Source organism: Pseudorca crassidens, chromosome 7, assembly GCF_039906515.1.
Source record: "Pseudorca crassidens isolate mPseCra1 chromosome 7, mPseCra1.hap1, whole genome shotgun sequence".
In the NCBI taxonomy this organism is placed as follows: domain Eukaryota; kingdom Metazoa; phylum Chordata; class Mammalia; order Artiodactyla; family Delphinidae; genus Pseudorca; species Pseudorca crassidens.
This window is the reverse complement of record NC_090302.1, coordinates 35211108-35229756: the sequence shown is the minus strand read 5'-3', so window position 1 is coordinate 35229756 and position 18649 is coordinate 35211108. Positions and strand designations below refer to the sequence as shown.

The 18649-nt window shown below is 42.7% G+C and overlaps 1 protein-coding gene across 2 annotated transcripts in view; it reads left to right on the top strand.

Annotated features, from left to right (window-relative positions):
- The window catches only part of FRMPD1 (FERM and PDZ domain containing 1), an 86205-nt gene that overhangs the window by 48855 nt on the left and 18701 nt on the right, over nucleotides 1–18649 (top strand). The window contains exons 3-7 of one of the 2 annotated variants that reach the window (XM_067743905.1): nucleotides 3304–3488; nucleotides 4339–4441; nucleotides 7877–7922; nucleotides 11530–11637; nucleotides 15178–15273. In XM_067743905.1, coding sequence (XP_067600006.1) covers nucleotides 3304–3488; nucleotides 4339–4441; nucleotides 7877–7922; nucleotides 11530–11637; nucleotides 15178–15273 — 538 coding nt within the window. Of the gene's footprint in view, nucleotides 1–3303; nucleotides 3489–4332; nucleotides 4442–7876; nucleotides 7923–11529; nucleotides 11638–15177; nucleotides 15274–18649 lie in introns of those variants that run through there. The other variant, XM_067743906.1, reaches the window with a different exon arrangement.

The following is an 18649-nucleotide window of genomic DNA, read 5'->3' as shown; positions in this document are numbered from 1 at the left end:
TTTGATCATCGCCTCTGTCTGATAGGAGCAGATTAAGATTGTGATCTATAGAAGAGAGGAAGGTGGGTGTATGCACACCCAAGTGTACCCACACGTGAGTGTGTGCTTGCACATCTTGTTTACCCTCATTCTTGCAGCAGTATTTAGTGTTCAAGAGCCCAGGCTCCCAGGTCAAATAATCTAGGTTGAAGCACAACTCTTTTTTTTTTTTTTTTTTTGCGGTACGCGGGCCTCTCACTGTTGTGGCCTCTCGCGTTGCGGAGCACAGGCTCCGGACGCGCAGGCTCAGCGGCCATGTCTCACAGTCCCAGCCTCTCCGTGGCATGTGGGATCTTCGCGGACCGGGGCACGAACCCGCGTCCCCTGCATCGGCAGGCGGACTCTCAACCACTGCGCCACCAGGGAAGCCCCGAAGCACAACTCTTTTAAGGCTTCTAGGCTTCAAGTTTTCTCATATTTTGGAGACCCACTCTACATTAAAAGGTACCCACATCTCACAATAAATATTTTATATAACTATATAAGATTTGACAAATTGACATAAAGTACCTTTTAAGGTATTTGCTCTAACATCTGTTAATACAATTTTGAAGTTAGAAATTTTCTTTTTGTATATGAGAGTCTCGTATATTTTTCATACATTGTCATAGGCTCTAGATCTGTGCTGTCCAATATGGTTGCCATTATCCAGAGATGGCTATTAAGCCCTTAAAACGTGGCTAGTATGAGTGAGAGATTAAATACTTAATTTTATTTGATTTTAATTAATTTAAATGTAAAGACTGATCATTCAGTTATTGGAAAACTTTTAAGTATGTTCGGAAGAACTTGGGCCTGAAAATTTACTTTTTAACTGTAAATTTTATGAAATCTGAGAATTTCTGCTGAAAATATAGCATCCAAGTTAACATGCTTTGTAAGTATAAAATACATGCTGAATTTTGAAGACATAATATGAAAAAAAGGGTGCAGAATAGCTCATCAATAATTTTTTTATTGATTACATGTTGAAATGATAGTATTTTGGATATATTGGGTTAAATAAAAATATATTAAAAATCACTTGTTTCTTTTTCATTTCTTCCCCCATTTTCAGGTGGCTATTAGAAAAGTTACATTTACAAATGTGGTTTGCATTATACAGCTGTGCTGCAGTGCCTTTGAAGAAAGTAGCCCCAGTTTGAAACTCCCTCCCCAGCTATGTGACTTTAAGCAGGTTAAAGTTTCTCAAAGCAAGATTCACTCTTCTTATCTATAAAATAGGGATAATAATCATACCTACGTCACAAGTGTGTTGTAAGGGTCAAATGAGCCATGAAAACAAGTTAGATCACTCCTTGGTACATAGTTAGTGTTCAATAAATGTTACAAATGATTATCGTTGTTGTTGTTACTGCTACTATTACTGTCATCCATTTATCAAGTTTTTTTTTTAATTTGGAAGGATTTTTAACCAGTATTCCATCAAATTTATATTTTCGTTCAGTACTTACTTTCATTTTTCAATATGTAATCTTCCCAACCAGGAATCCAGCCTCAGTTTTACTTGTGTCTTCCTTTATTGCATCAGCTTATTAAGAATGCCTAGCGCCTAATACACATTCAGCTACTCTGTTTTTAATGAATTGTTGGATGCTTTTTGTGGCTGTGTTTTATGTGTTTATCCTGCAACTCCACTAAACCTATTTTTTAAGCACTAGCAATTCTCTTTGTGAATTCATTTTCTAGGTGTAGATCATCAACTGTTTAGGAAAAAAAAGGTACGCTATTATTCCTCTTATCATTTTTCCTTCTCTGATAAGTATTCCAGGCATTTCTCCTGCCACATTAAATAGGAGTAGTGTCTAGGGTGTCCTTCCTGTTGCTTTTTCAAAGGACTGCAGATGTTGATTTTTGCCTTTCAGTGCACTATATTATTTATTTTACTTAGAAAGGTCCTTTCAGAGCTTTAAAGTTTTCTTTTTTAAAAAAAAATCAGGAATACCTATGGGTTTTATTCAGTATAAATTATCAGAGTTTTCTGTTTCTTTCCTCTTGTTAAGTCTGTCTTCTAACAATTCTCAGTATTACCCATATGCTCACCTAGGAGAAATCCTCTCCTCGCTCCTAAGAGAGCTCCTTGATGGATAATGTGCGTAATAAGGCTTGGACTTGTCACCTGCATTTTGGTTCCATGAAGCAGTTTTTTAATATTTCCTGGTCCTTGTTGAAACTTGAGATTATTATAAATGACAGAGAGGTGATTTTCAGATAACCGAGGTCCTATTGCATTGGGCAGAGTTCCTGACAGTGTTTGGTAAATAGATGAGAATAAATGATGAACCTTAGCTGCAGAGCCCCGAGGGAGCTGTTACTCCTCCACATTTCTGTTGTTTTTTTATAATGACAATAAATACCTTATCCCATCACTATTTGACTTTCCTCAGAAAGAACCACTGACTCTTAGAAGGAAAAAAATCACTTGCCACAGACAAATGAAAAATAGCTCATAAATTCACTTTGTGGTATTGAAAGATAGAAAATATAACTTTCAACTTACCTGCTTTTAGATATATAGAGAACATACATGTTTTTAACAATTAATATAGAGGGAGTCTGCAATATCTGGGATTTTATACTGGAATCCTCACAGTTACAAAGTTGAAGGGGAAGCAACGTTCATTATAAAGCAAAAAAGAAAAAAATCACCAAAGAAACAACTCACCTATAAAAATTAGTCATCATTAGACATCTAAACTGAGCAATTCCTTGTTCCTATTCACAGTCCATGTTTTTCCTCTTCTGTACCTCTGCTGAAGCAGTGCCCCCTGCCTGGAATGCCTGTCCGTCCATCCATCCACCCACGCATCCATCCATCCACCCACCCATCCATCCATGCGTCCATCCATGAATCCATCCACCTACCCATCCATGCATCTATGCATCCATCCACTCAGCAGCAGTTACTGAATATCTTGTGTGTGCCAGGATTTGGGCTGTGTAGATATACCCTCGACATCTCTCAGATGCCACCTCTTCTAGGTAGCAAATGCTTCCCTGATTCCTTCTCCTCTAGCCCACAAAGTTAAAACTGCTCTACCTCTTCTCTGAGTACCCACAGCACTTCATGACCACTCTTTTAGAGCACGGTGCTATGTCCCGCTGTCTTATCTACTGGCATTTGTGTCGTCTCTCTCTCAAGAGGAGAGTTGGTATCCACTTAGCTCTGCATCTTCCTCCTCCATAATGCCTAGGGCTGACCTGGTTTGTGGCGACCAACTAGACTCCCCTCTCTGTCTTTTTTACACACTCCTTCTCTTCCAGGGCTAAAGATGCTGCAGCTGATGGACCCCCTGGGATCCCAACCCAGACCATCATCCCTGTGATCCCAACCCAGACCATCATCCCTGTGAAACACACAGTAAAAATAGACAAAGATGATCTCCTCCAGGACTATGGATTTCACATTTCTGAGACCCTTCCCCTCACAGTGGTGGCCGTCACAGCAGGTAGGGGATGACTGGGAAACAAGAAAGGATTTTGGCTTCTTGGGGAGAAATATCCCTCGTTCTCTTCCCATCTCTCTGTGCTATAACATAATGTAGAAAATGCTACCCCAGAAAGCTAGACAGGGCACATCTAATTTCGACCTAATTCTGTCTAGGGCTTTGCACCTTCCTGTGGTGCTGGGAGGGAGGAGCTCCAAGTGTACTTGCTGATCTGCACCCCAGGTCCACTGGCCTCAGGCAGGGATTTGCCCACCCGTGGCCCCCTGGCCAGTCTCAGGGGCAGTGACAGTATTGGGACCAGCCGTCCTCTCTGAACCCTACATGCTCTGAGCTGGGGAGAGTTTCTGGGCAGACAGTAATAGAAATTATTGATTTGTTTTCACTTGAGTCTGTAAAATATAGGCTGTATCAGGGTGAAGATGAGCAGGCTGGGAATGTGTAGTGTTTTTTGTCATACTTCAGCTATGTGTTGATGTGAGATCTGGGACTAGTTAAAATCTAATAATTTGAATTTACACACACACACACACACACACACACACACCCCAGAGTTCTTTAGCAATGAATGTAGTAGATTGGCTGGCCAGCTCTGTTGATTCAGGGAGTTTCTGCTAGTCTTCTTTCCCTGGACAGTCTCCTAACATCCCTTGAAGGTGATGAATGGTAGGTACGTTATCCATGCTTTGTAAACAGGAAAACTGAAATCCATGTGAGCCCAAGTCTGGCCAGGGGTGTGGGTGAGCCAGTGCCCTGGGGACTGGATCAGGCTGCCATTCAGGTGAGCTGCTGTGACACGTGGGGTCTGGGCTCTCCTGGCATGAACATCAGTTACTTCTTTTCTCTTCAACAGGAAGCTCTGCTTATGGCAAGCTTTTCCCTGGTGATCAGATCCTCCAGATGAACAACGAGCCTGCTGAAGACCTTTCCTGTGAACGAGCGGTCGATATTCTGAGGTACTAAATTGTCTTCCATCATCCACAGAATTATTATATATATTATTATATATATTGCACAGATTATTATAGAGCAAGGGTGGGAGACAGAAAGGGCATAACTGATATCCCTGGGATTTAAGTAAAGTGCAGGCTCCTTTAAAGCAGCAATAACAGCCTTGTTTTAGAATTCCATCTCGGTTACTATCTGCCCTCTTTCACCTGCCTACAGAAGTGATGGGGAGGCACAGGGTGCTCTATTTATCAACCCCCTGCAATGCCCAAAACACTGTGCTAGGCGCTGCGGGGAATGTAATTATGAATAATACATAGGCCCTACCCCTTTAGGATGTATAGGGTTGTTGTAACATATGCCCAAAATTAGACTAAATTGACACTAAGTCTGCTTATTGTTCTTTAACCCTTTTAACATCTCTTCCTAAATGTTCTTGGTGCAGCCTGTAGGCATACGTAGTTCCATCGGTATGGCACCTACCAACTTCTACCTGGTGTCCTGGTGATTTTTGTAAATGTCTCAATTTCTGCTTTGACCATGATCTCCTTAAGACCAGGCACACAGTGGGTGCTCAGTGGAATGAGTGAATGTGGTTGGCACTGACAGTTGGCGACCCTGGTTTTAAGACAGAGGAAGTGAGTGACAGGAGTGAGGAGGCCTGACAGATGTTCTATAGGCACGTGCAGTCCTTTGTCTTTTCAAACTTTCACCCAACACTGTTTTAATGACTTTAATATAAATAAAGGGAAACGAGAAATAGAGTTAGAGGAAAGCCAGCTTGAAGATACTTCAAGTTTGTACTTTAGTCTGTGCCTTTTTGTGAGTGGTGGTTTTCATTTCTGAGGGCCTATCATGTGCAGCACACACTGAATAACCGGCAACAATAACAAAGTCAGAGAAAGAGAAAATGAAAATGCAGGATGCAGTCTCCACCCTCAGGAAGTCCACAATCTCGCTGTGGAGAAACATAAGATTTACAGAGAATCCATCATAGTGTAGAAAATAGAATCCTCTCAGCCACGCCCAATATTGCTTCAAGATTGCTAGGGAATAAGGTGAGTGGATGGGGCAGCCAGGAAAGGATTTGATTATTTCTTTGTGTGTGTGTGTGTGTGTGTGTTTTTGCAGTACGCGGGCCTCTTACTGTTGTGGCCTCTCCCGTTGCGGAGCACAGCCTCAGGACACGCAGGCTCAGCGGCCATGGCTCACGGGCCCAGCCGCTCCGCGGCATGTGGGATCCTCCCGGACCGGGGCACGAACCCGTGTCCCCTGCATCGGCAGGCGGATTCTCAACCACTGCGTCACCAGGGAAGCCCTGATTATTTCATTTTAAAAAATGAAATATGGTTATGGAAATCATGAAGTTTGCTTTCCCAGTTACTGGGTGGTTTTCTCAAAGAATTTCTCCATTCCAGCAAATGAATTTTAGATTTTCACTGCTACTAATATCTCTGCCAGGCTAGATCAAACTCTGACTAATAAACAAAAGTGTTCACAATTTAAAACAGTAGACCAAAATTTGAATGTTTAGGTAACATTGAACCCTGATCTGTTCAATGGGCAAGGAACCCTGGGGGCAAAGGGGCTCCACTCCCCAGACACTTACAGGATGGTAGTACAGATACAGCTCGTATATACCCCGCTAAGATTGAGGGCAGACAGTGTCTCAAGAGAAGCAGGGGAAAGGGGCTGTAAACGCTGGAGATTCCTCCGACTTGTGGGGAAGTTGTGGTTTGACAAAACAGAGAAGAGTACAGAAGTATTTCGGCTGGCCAAGTTCTACCTTTAATGCTGGGTAGAATTTGGGCTACAAAGATGGAGGTGAAGGGTGATCCATGCAGAGTGACAAGGAGGAGTGACTGGCTGGGGAGTAGGGATACTGAGCGGTTCAGTTTGTCTAAGGCACTGGATACCTAGAGAAAAGTTCTGGTAAGTGAGGCCCGGATGATGGAGGGTCTTGGTGCTGATACAGCGAGTTCAGGGGTTATTCTCCTCCTGGAAGACTGAGCCACTGAAGACTTGTGAGCAGGGATGTGACCTGATGTATGCTTGCATCTGCACTCTCAGCTACATGCCTTGTGTGGGAATCCCGGAACTGCTTACTTTTTTAGCTTAATTCCCAGTGTCATTGCCATTTATAAAAGTAAAAACCCAAGCAAACAAAAACCCAACAAAATCTCTCTGATTCCTCCGATTATCTGTGAGGCCAAACTGTCCTTTTGAGAGTACTTGGACGTTGGTTTGTTGTGAATTCTCTTGAAAAAGACCTGTTCTTATATAAAATGGAAAAGAGGCAATCCCCAGGCACTTAGAAACCTCAGGTTGAGTTTATCTGTTAGAGGAAGTAACACACTGGCAGCAGCTGGCCTAAATGTTCATATTGCAAGAAATCAAATGAAATTATTTTGCAAACTGCTTCTCTAGCAATGGCAGAGATAAAGGAAAATAAGAAATGATTTTTCAGTTCTGTCCTCTAATGCAAAGTGGAAGTTTGGCACTTATCTGGTTGATGTGATCACTTTTGGAACCTAAGAGATTATAACAAAACAAAAATGTCTAGTATTTGATTAAATGATTGGACCCGCCAAACTTGTGTGCCCAAACACCATAAACTTGTTGGCTTTTATCTGATCAGTGTTATCCACATTCATTTATTCTATTTCATGAATGTTTAGCCAGTTTTCTGAAATAGCAACCTAAGTTATCTGTGTTAGTGCTCTGTTTTCTCTTAAAAATTTTTTCTGGATGTAAACCTAGCTAGTGGTCATAGCAACCGGATGAGTTTTCCATCATATAGACTAAATGAAGGATAAGTGGGGACTTCCCTGGTGGTGCAGTGGTTAAGAATCTGCCTGCCAATGCAGGGGACGCGGGTTTGATCCCTGGTGAAGGAAGATCCCACATGCCGCGGAGCAACTAAGCCCCTGTGCCAAAGCCACTGAGCCCGCATGCCACAACCACTGAGCCCATGTGCCACAACTACTGAAGCCTGCGCGCCTAGAGCCTGTGCTCTGCAACAAGAAAAGCCACTGCAATGAGAAGCCCACACACCGCAACGAAGAGTAGCCCCTGCTCACTGCAACTAGAGAAAGCCCACACACAGCAACAAAGACCCAATGCAGCCAAAAATAAAATAAAATTTAAAAAAAGAAAGAAAGATAAGTGACTTAATTTAGTGGCTGTAGGTATGGACTAGATGGTAGAGGGAAGTATCTGAAGATTTTCTTAAGGTAGCAGTGGTATCTGGGACAGCTTAAGTTCCTTCACAGATCACTGCTTTCTCAGTGTCCTCAATTTTGCTGAGCCAAAGAAGCTGAGGCAAGAGAGGCTGCTTTGTAATCCTACCAGTCTTTTTGACCCTAACACACATACACACACGCACACACACACGTGTATCACCCAGAATGATGACTTTTTTTACCTTTATTCTTTTTTTTCAGGGAAGCTGAAGATTCTCTTTCAATCACAGTTGTTCGCTGCACATCGGTATATCTCTTTTTATGTCTTGTGTGTTAGTTTCACCCTTCTTGGCCCCAAGACCCTGTACCCCCAGCAGAATATCCCCCGTAGAATAAACAGCCTGTGTGCCAGTATTGTGGAGGACACAGATGTGGGTCCAGGCTTCAAGAACTCATGGTCCAGCTAAGGAGACAGACCTGTGATTATGCAGAGTGGGATGACAAGGGTACCAAACTAGGAGTTTCAAGACAGGTCTGAGTGATATCACTGTGGAGCAGTCATTTAGTTTCAGTTTTGATTTTTGTAAAACAGAGATGAGGACAGTAACTGCCTTGTCTATCTAATGGGTTGTTCTGAGGACCCAACAAGGTGTTGAGTGTGAACGTGTTTTATCGGCCTCAAGGCAAGGTGTGGCACAGATGATGCACAGAAAGGCACCAGCCATCCTAAACCACTGTAAGCCTAGTGGTCCTTTATATGTGATACAGGGGAAAGTATATAATCAGATTGTAAGAGAAAACTACCAAGGAGGAAAAGTTGACAGAAAATTCTCATTTTGAAACTTTAGTACATACCTCTTAGCCTTGGCCACAAATAGACAAGAAAATAAATAGGGGCATAGAGAATTTTAATAATGCATTTAATAATCTAATCCAAGTGACCACATACCAGACCACCAAAAAAACTAAATTCCCCAAAGAAACAACTGTATAAGTCTCTTTTCCAGAATATAATAAAACACAAATTGATAGCTATCAAAAACTTAATTAAGGGGCTTCCCTGGTGGCGCAGTGGTTGAGAGTCCGCCTGCCGATGCAGGAGACATGGGTTTGTGCCCCGGTCCGGAAAGATCCCACATGCCGCGGAGCGGCTGGGCCCGTGAGCCATGGCCACTGAGCCTGCGCGTCCGGAGCCTGTGCTCCGCAACGGCAGAGGCCACAACAGTGAGAGGCCCGTGTACCACAAAAAAAAAAAAAAAAAAAAAAAAACTTAATTAAAACCACCCAGTCATTTGGAATAAAAATGCAATCTCCTAAGTAAAGACAGAATCAAATGGAAAAGCAAAAATTACCATTATAGACTAGATAGAAAATAATTAAAATTTAGAACTCTACTTCTTAGAACTTATATACAGTTGAAGCTATACTCAGAGTAACATTCATAACCTTAAAAGTGATTTTATTATTTAACAAGAAAACAGGTTAAGTAAATATTCAGTGCAAGAAGTAGGAAGAAAAGACTAATAAAACAAGCATAAAGCAGATTAAAGAAAATGATAAAAATTTAAATCTAAATGATGCTTTGGAAAACAGAAAAAATTGGAAAGTTGATAAATCCAAGGGCTAGTTCTTTACAGGGAAAAATAAAAAAAAATAGGAGAACTTTAGGGAAAAGAAATATGTGGGCCTTACATGAAGGAAACTAGAATAATACTGAAGGAAGTAAAATTTTTCTTTACTATAAAAGGAGTTACATATTATGTTCCTTGATGGGAAGACTACTAATATGTCGGATTTTCTCATGTTAATGTATATGCTTAAGGAAAATTCAGACTCCCTGTGGGACTTTTATTTGGATTTTGACAAAGTATATCAAGGTGAGACTTATCAAGAAAATCTTTTTTAAAAGGAATAATGATGGCCTTGAAATACTAGATTTTAAAACTAATAAAGCTGCAGTAATTAAAACAGTGTGATTTTGATGAAATGTTGGATATATCAATCTAATCAAATAGAAAGTCCAAGAATAGATACCAGTATAAGAATTAAATATATGATAAATATGTCATCCCAAATCAGTGGGAGAAAAGATGATTATTCAAGAAATTGTACTGGGACATATCTCACACCATTTGATGTTAAAGACTTAAATATAAAAAACAAACCGTAAAAATGTCAACAATATGGATGGGTGTCTATTCGGTCGTAAGTTGCAGAAAGAATTCCTAAGCATTTAGGGAGTGGGAGAAGGTACAGTGGAACAAACAGCTATTTCATTATGTGGAAAAAATTAAATTTCTGTGGTCCAAAAACTCCATAACACTAAAAAGCAAAGAAATTGTTGCCTCCTCTCCTTATTTGAAGTGTTATTTTTTGTTTGTTTGTTTCTTAGAAGTAGAACAGGAAAAAAAACCCACCTAAATAGGACTAGGATGTTTGCCATAAATATGAAAGACCAAGTGTTTTATGCACAGATAAATGGAGATTCTTCTATTCTAAATAGAAGAATTTACCTGTGAAATAGTGTGAAACCAATGCATAAAAAAACAGTATACTGAAAGCTAATCGCTATAAATGATCATGCAGGTGTTGAGAGATTCTTTGCATTTAGCTGATTATCATCTCAGTGGAGAACATCTTAATCTTAATTAGGTAGTTCTTTTCCTACTCTATTTCCAAGAGTGATAGCAAAAGATAGCACTTGTTAAGTAAGGAGAGAGGGAAGCAGCATATAGCTGCCTCCTTTTAAAAAATAAAAAGTATAGGGAGAGGAAAATTAACATGTTCCAGTACCATTCCTAAGATTCCTATGAGGTTGCCAAGAAAAGAGGAGTATGAATACTGTACTTTGGAAATCCTGCAGGGAAAGCTGATATTAGCCCAGGTGATGGCCCCTGTGCCCCTGAGAAACGCCCTGAATATTGTCTAGCCCACTCGGGCCTCTCACCAGAAGTTATATGATCATAAGACAAATGATCATACATATTTTACTTCAGCAAGAATGCTCATCTTTCTCCAAGGGGATTCTTAGAGTCCTCAAATGATTTGAAATTGATTAGGAATTATAAAATCCTAAGTTGGAATACTAATTACTGCTTCTCTAGGACACAGAATTTTATGATTAAAATATGTTTTGGTTTAATTGTATAGATCTGTATTTCTATTAATTATATTATTTATTATAATATTAATACTAATATTTAATGTCTTATTTAATTTGTGCCAAAAGAGAATCCTGCAAGGTAGATATATTGGTTATCCCCCTTTTACAGATGAGGACACCATAGCCTCACAGGCACATGGTCTCACATGCAGAAATCAGTAGAGCTGGGCTTTTTTCAGGTAGTTAGACTCCAGAACCCGTGCTCATTAGAATTATGCTGTTTCTGCCTCCTGGTCCAGTTCCCATACTGTGCAGAAGAGAAGACTGAAGGCCAAAGAAAGGAGTGTGTACACACACACATACACACATACACACACGTGGGCACACACACACACACACGTGTGCGCACACGCACACACACACACACACATACACACACATACACACAACTGGTTTTCTTCCATAACAATTTGTGTTTGAGGTAGTTCTCAGAACTGTTGAGTAGCTGAAGTTGGGTTGGAATTCAGGTTTCTTTGCTCACAGGCCAGTTCTCTTTGTCTTCATCATACCACAGCCTTTGGCCACTGTATTGAATCTTGAGCTGTCCTCAGACACATAAGAACATTGGGTTGAGATCCCTGAATTTTATGAAAAGAGATCTCTAATGGGATGTCGTCCTTCTCTGTGGGTTTTAATTGAATTCTCAACAGCTGTCAAGCTTTTGCTTTTGTTTTTAAGAAACGAGAAGATGTACATGGCTTTTACGAAAGTCCCACATTTTTCTAAAGTGTGTCGTGTTAATGTTTTGCAGGGAGTCCCCAAGTCCTCCTTCCTAACGGAGGAGAAGCGAGCCAGGCTGAAGACCAACCCCGTGAAGGTGCACTTTGCAGAGGAAGTGCTCGTCAGCGGACACAGCCAGGTGCGTCACTGGTCAGGAGGTTGAAATGACTCTTCATGAAGTGGGTGAGCTGCCTCCTGGCATGTATCTCCTGAGGACTCTGGAATCTGCAGCATGGAGGGGATGCAGAGGGAGTGCAGAGGGCTTGCTTGAGGCTCTGTGCCCCCTTAGTGAGGCACCTGCAAACGGTGGACAGGGAGAGACGCACTGGGTGTGGCTCTGTCATTCTGTGACTCCATTTTTCTGCCCTTGAAATTTCAACAGATTCCAATTGTTCATTTCTCATTCTAAATCTTCAAACTTGGTATTCCCTCTGAAGGTGATATATTGATAGTAGTGATGGGGGCCGGGGGAGGGGGGTGGCTTTGGTTTTTTTAAACAGCCCATCATCTATTGAACCTCTACTGCATGAATTTTGGGTACATAATCCTTAGTCATCACCATACCCTGCATGGGAGGTATTTTAACAAAAGAGGAAGCAGAGGATTAGAGAGGTTAAGAGAATTAACCTCTGAGATCACATAGCTAGAAATACAGGAGCACAGGTCTGTGTGACTTCAGTTCTTCTGTTTTCCACTGTGATATGCTGTCTAGTCCTTTTTGATATGGGAATACCCAGGATTGGTGTGGTTGGATATGAGGGTTCAGAAGACAAGTTTGTAAAGGGAAAATGTTGGCTAGAGTTTGATGTTTTCAATGTGGACTGTTAAAGACTCATATATTCATAATTTAAATATTTTCCACCTGATGGCCTGTAACCATTACCATTCTGAATTCAGTGATCAATAATAGATTTTGAAACTTTCAAATCAGAGCTTGTCCTTATCTGGTTTTCTTAGCATAGAGACCAGTGCATGGGGAGTCACGGCCATTGTAACACCAGATTCAGGCGATCTGGTTCACATCTGGAGAGCCCTTATTTTCTTCTTGTCCTGCTGCTTAACAGACTCCACCTTCAGTTAGACCTCAGAGTAAAAGGTGGATTTGTTCAGGAAGGTCTAGTGGGAGGCCTAATGTATTAATCAGAAAAGACCTGAGATCCTGTCAGTCTGAAATATTTGAGTCTCTGTGTGTCCATGTTTGTGAAAATGGATCAAACCTCTTCAGCAAATTGAATTTTGATTCAACGTGTGTTTTTAAGAGTAGTACATAGTAGGGCTTCCCTGGTGGCGCAGTGGTTGAGAGTCCGCCTGCTGATGCAGGGGACACGGGTTCGTGCCCCGGTCCGGGAGGATCCCACATGCTGTGGAGCGGCTGAGCCCGTGAGCCATGGCCGCTTAGCCTGCGCGTCCGGAGCCTGTGCTCCGCAGTGGGAGAGGCCACAACAGTGAGAGGCCCGCGTACCGCAAAAAAAAAAAAAAAAAGAGTAGTACATAGTAAAGAGAAGTAGAAGCTAGAACCAACTAACAGAACAGGTAGAGAATAAGGGTTCTGCAGATGTGAACCAGATCCCCTGGGGAGACTTGCAGCTCAGGGTAACGAGTCTCTGTATCAGCCACGTGAGGCAGAGACAGCCAAACCAGCGAGAATTCATCATTGTGACCTGCATTTTCATCCTCTCAAGTATTTAAAAGATGATAAAATCAGTTGCTAAACTTTCTCCCTTGAAACATACTAAGACCCTAGAAGAATCTGAAATAGGAAACCAACATTTGGGGGTTTGGGGGTTTTTTATTATTGAGGTATAGTTGATATACAATATAAGTTTCAAGTTTCAACATTGTGATTCACAATCTTTAAAGGTTATATACTCCATTTATAGTTATTATAAAATTTTGGCTATATTCCCTGTGCTGATCAATATATCTTTGTAGCTTATTCATTTTATACATAGTAGTTGGTACCTCTTAATTCCCTACCCCTACCTTGCCCCTCCACCCCCTCCCTAGTGGTAACCTCTAGTTTATTCTCTATATCTGTGAGTCTGTTTCTTTTTTGTTATATTCACTAGTTTGTTTTATTTTTTAGATTCCACATATAAGTGATATCATACAGTATTATCTTTCTCTGTCTGACTTAAGGAAACCAACACTTCAAATATGCTTAACTTTGCTAACCGTTAAAGAAATGCAAAGGAAAATATTAAGAACTGCTACTTCGTACTTAGTAAATGAGCACAAATAAAGAAAAATGTAAGCCCTGATGCCAAGAAAGTAGCTACACTCATGTACTAATCGGTGGCTTTGTAAATTGATTTAATCTCTGGGAGTAGAAGAAAACAAAACTTAATGAATGCCATAAAAGTGGGCCAAGGACCACATTCTCATTAATTTAAGTCTATAACATAATTTAAATGCAAAAATCCATGTAGTTAAAGATATCTGTTTTACTGATAGATAAATTGCAAAAAATTTGAAAAAATGTTAAATGTCTAGGGCAGAGGAATGGTTAAAGAAATTCTGATATTTCAACTCAACAGACTCTTTATAAGTCCATTAAAATTATAAACATTAAACCCACATGAAGAAGTGTATATGTGTTGAGTAAAAATGCACATAGAATCGTGCATGTTCTATTAGTGCGGCTCTCTAAAAGCTATTTACAGGTATAGATAAAAATTGGAAGAAGCCTTAGAGAAAAGCCTTAGTTATGTGATGATGTTATGGATGTATTTTTTGGTAAATCACAAATAATAAAGTATCAAGGAAAGCATGTCATACTTGGGAATTCCAAAGATTAAGATTTCTAAATACCCTAAACCAGAGTAGTGAGATGACAACATGCGCGATGTGAAATCCCTCATCCCTGACTGAGTGTGAAATGGCACTGGGATATGACCATATTCCTTTTTCTTCCCTAAAAGTACTGTGGTTTAAAAAAAAAAGTTATGTAGAGTGATGAATGTGAGTCTTGCTTAAACGATACAAGTGGCCTTATATTTAGGAGATACAAACTTCTCATCTGAAAAAGGCTGTCAGGTTTTTGAAAAAAGATGGTAAGCTTCTAACCCAGGTGGGCTTTGTACCCAAACTCTTTGCAGAGATTAGAATTGGGGGCAGTTGTTCTCATAAATCCGGAGTGATGGTTGGGATGAGTAGAGACGGAGAGCAGCCCTCTGCCCTTTGGTGTTGCTTTACTGTAGGGAATGAAATAGTAAAATGTTGAGGGGGCTCTGAGGGAGCAACCTACCCCCCATTTCACCCAACCCCGCAAGGCACAGTGCAAGAATCTCAGAAAGGCCCATCTGAGACGATGTGCATGCTTGTCACCTGACTTGCCAAATTGCATCCCATAAGGGCGGCAACCAGCAGTGAAGTGTCAGCTGATGGCCGCGTGACATCGTACAGGCTCACACAGTGCTGTCAGTATGCTCGTGGCAGGGCTCACTCTTCCCCGTCTTCCAGTTCTAGTGGCTATCCCTGGAACAAAGCATGCCTGTATCTGTGTGGCATAGACCTCATCCATTGGACAAATCTCCAAATGTCAAGAATCAATCTACAACGTGGTGAGGAGGTTGGGGAAAATCCTGCTCTCTTCACCAGGCAGGGCCAGGGAAGCTGAGGATCTGTCACACCCAGGGACAGGAAGGGACAGTTTCAACACTACTCTTGTGTTTTCCAGGGTAATTCTCTGCTGTGTATGCCCAACGTGCTCAAGGTGTACTTGGAGAATGGACAGACCAAAGCTTTCAAGTTTGAGGCACACACGACTGTGAAGGTATTTGGAATAAACTTGAATCTCTTTCCCAGTGAGAATTTGCTGGCTCCCAGGACCCCGGGGGCAGCTTGCCAGGCAGCTACCTTGGTGATCTCACAACCACCATGGTCTGACCACCTGCAGTAAGCCAAGCACTGTGTTATCTCATTTAGTTGCACAAACACCCAGCAAGCTGGTATTTTAATCACCGTCTTGCAGGGGAGGAAATCAGGGCTCAGAGAGATGAAGTGCCCAATACAACTCATAAGCTTTCACCCTTAGCCACTGGGATTCCCTGCCTCTTGTATGGGACTCCACCTGCTACCCAAAAGACTAGAGTCGCTAAAATCCCAGGCAAGGTGTGCGGGCAGGTCCAGGCCCCTGTGAATTCTATTCTGGATGGAAGTCAGTTTGACTTTCATTTAACAAGTTCCCCCAGAGGAGATACTCTGAGGCAGGTGGTACAGAACGAGGTAGAAAGTGGTCTCTGTCTCCCAGGAGCCTGCAGTCTAGTTGAGGGAAGATGGACATTCTTGGAACTCGCAGTAGTCCAGGGCAGGACGAAGTAAGGGCTGTAGGGAGAGGGACAAGGAAGTGCCCAGCATGCAAGGGAAAGAGCACCATCTTTCTATCTGACCATGTTCTGTCCTGTCAGGACGTCAGAGAAGGCTTTGCAAGGAAGCTGGACCTGAGCCGAGCTTTGAAGGGTTTCTAAGACTTCAACAAGCACAGGTGGGGACAGGGTTTTTGAGGAGTTAGAGGATGCACATCAATCTGAAGAAGTCCCATGAACTAAGGCAGAGAGCCAGTAAGACAAGCATTGCCCAGGAAGCAGTAAACCATCCCACAGGACTGGAACACAGGCCATTTTCTCATGGGAGGAGTGGGAGACGGCACAGGCTGGCTGGGGACAGCCTCGAATGGCAGGCAACGGAGTTTGGATTTTATCCATAGACAATAAGGGATGGCACTATAGTTTCTGAACAAGGAAGCAAATAGTGTTAGAGGGAGGCACCAGGGAAGAAGCAAAGAAAGGAGTTGTTCAAACATTAAAAATCGTGTAAGAGTCAACACTGAGCCCAGCTCTTCTGATACCGGGGGAAGAGCAGGTTCAGGTGGGCAAGTGCAGCTATAGGTACCGGACAGTAGCCAAGATACACGCACACACACGCACACGCACACGCACTTGAGTGCACACGTGCATACTCAATGCACGCACACACACCAGTGTTCCCTGGCACCTCCCTTTGGCAGTTCCTAGGGCTGCCCCAAATGCTCTATCCCGTTCTTATCTTGGTGTGACTGAGGAGAAGCTGGAGAAAGCCTGTCTGACCCTGGGAAGCTCAAACCCAATGGAGGAAGGGAGGGGGGAATGGATTTGTTCAGTGTTCACTACATGTCTGGCACTTCCCTGGGTACTTCCTCGTGCACTGTCTCACTCAATGCCCCCAGTAACCTTGTAAAGTGACAATTATTAACCTACTTTTCAGATGAGAACACTGGCCCAAGAGATCCCAAACTTGTCAAGGTCAGCTAGCTCCTAGCTGGCTTCCAACTTGGTCTGTTGTCTCTGAACCCTGCACTGGAGGTGGCCACGCTGCCATTCTGCATGAAAGTTGTGCAAATGCATTAGACAAGGTGTCTACTTCTGTCATCTTTGAGCAAAGTGCATTGGAATGGAGGGGATGCTTTATTTAAAGTGAGTCCCCCTTTGGTGGCCAAAAAGACCTTGAGATGACTTACACACACCACAGGGGAATTAAAGCCAAGATGACAGATGGAGTTGGCGAAATGGGCAAGGAGTTAGCTGGTATAATACTGGTTAATTTTACTTCCCTGTAGTAGCCAAATTTTTGAAAAGCAAGTCTTTTAGCTCTTTATGACAGAGAAAGAGGGGGGTATGTAAACAAATCCCCAAATGGGTAAAAAAGGGAAAAACCATTGTCAGTTCATCAGTGACTTCTCTTCCCCACTGCCTTATCAAGAGAAGCAAATTTCTTACCTTAGAAAACCTCTTTCTCTAAATCAAGGAAAATAACATGTCATTTGACCCAGTGAACATTTAGTGACTCTTTTGTGTGTGCCAGCAAAGCTGTTGATGATACAGAAATAACTTATGCCAGGTCACTCCCTTAGGGAGCCTAGAGTCTTGGGGTGGGGCTGGGGTGAGGAGATGAGACCTGGGGTTATTTCACAAGGAGACTGTTGTGGGTACAGTGTGCTCAGAACCAGGAAATCGGGATATGAAAATGGTGTGGTGTGGGCTCTAGGAAGAGAGAGCTTCCAGCTGGGTGGCAAGGAAAGGCCCCCAGGATGTGATGGCCTATGAGGCCGACTTGGAAAGATGGACAGGAATGGGTCAGGAGTGGTAGGTGAAGACAGCTTCCCGGGCATGTGGAATGACACCAACAAAGATCCAGTGATGGGCTTCCCTGGTGGCGCAGTGGTTGAGAGTCTGCCTGCCGATGCAGGGGATGCGGGTTCATGCCCCGGTCCGGGAAGATCCCACATGCCGTGGAGCGGCTGGGCCCGTGAGCCATGGCCGCTGAGCCTGCATGTCCGGGGCCTGTGCTCTGCAACGGGAGAGGCCACAACATTGAGAAGCCCACGTACCACAAAAAAAACCCCAAACAAACAAACAAAAGATCCAGTGATGGGAAAGTTTGGCAAGTATATGGGCCTTGGGAGCAGGGCACATTGGAAGAAGCAGCGGAAGATAAAGTGGGAGAAGTGGGCTGGCACCTGATACTTGAGAGCCTTGAATATTAAGCTAAGGAGTCTGGATTTGGGCTAGTGGGCCATGGGGACCACTGAATATTCTTGAGCCAGGGAGAGCATGAGAAGTACAAGGCTTAGACAAGTTTCTCTAGATCAGGGGTCAGCAAACTTGTTCTGTAAAGAGGCAGATAATATTCTCGGTTTTGCAGGCCATGGGGCTTCTGTCATGGTTACTCAACTCTGCCATTGTAGAGAATGGGCATGGCTGTGTTCCCATATAACTTTAATTACAAAAACAAGCCGTGGACCAGATTTGGCCCACAGGTGATGGTTTGTCAACCCCTGCTCTAGATGCAAGGTGGAGGTCAGATGGGTGGCGGGGTGGGGTCCTTAGGGCACCACTCAACAAAGCCAGGAGAAATGTGTGAACTCAAGCCAAATGGAGAATGGAGAGAGGGGACAGAGTCCAGTGAGGGGCTCTCCATCATGGCCAGCTCACAGTAGGCATTGAATTAATGTTGAGTTACAGAAGCAGATAGACCTTTCAGGACTTCGTCACTGGTCAGTTATGGAGGGCGATGGAGCAAGTGGGAAGAGGATTCAGAATCGGGAGCTGTGAGGAGCAGGTAGCACCTGATGGTGTGGCACTTACTAAATCTGAGATTCTGGCAGGACGTCT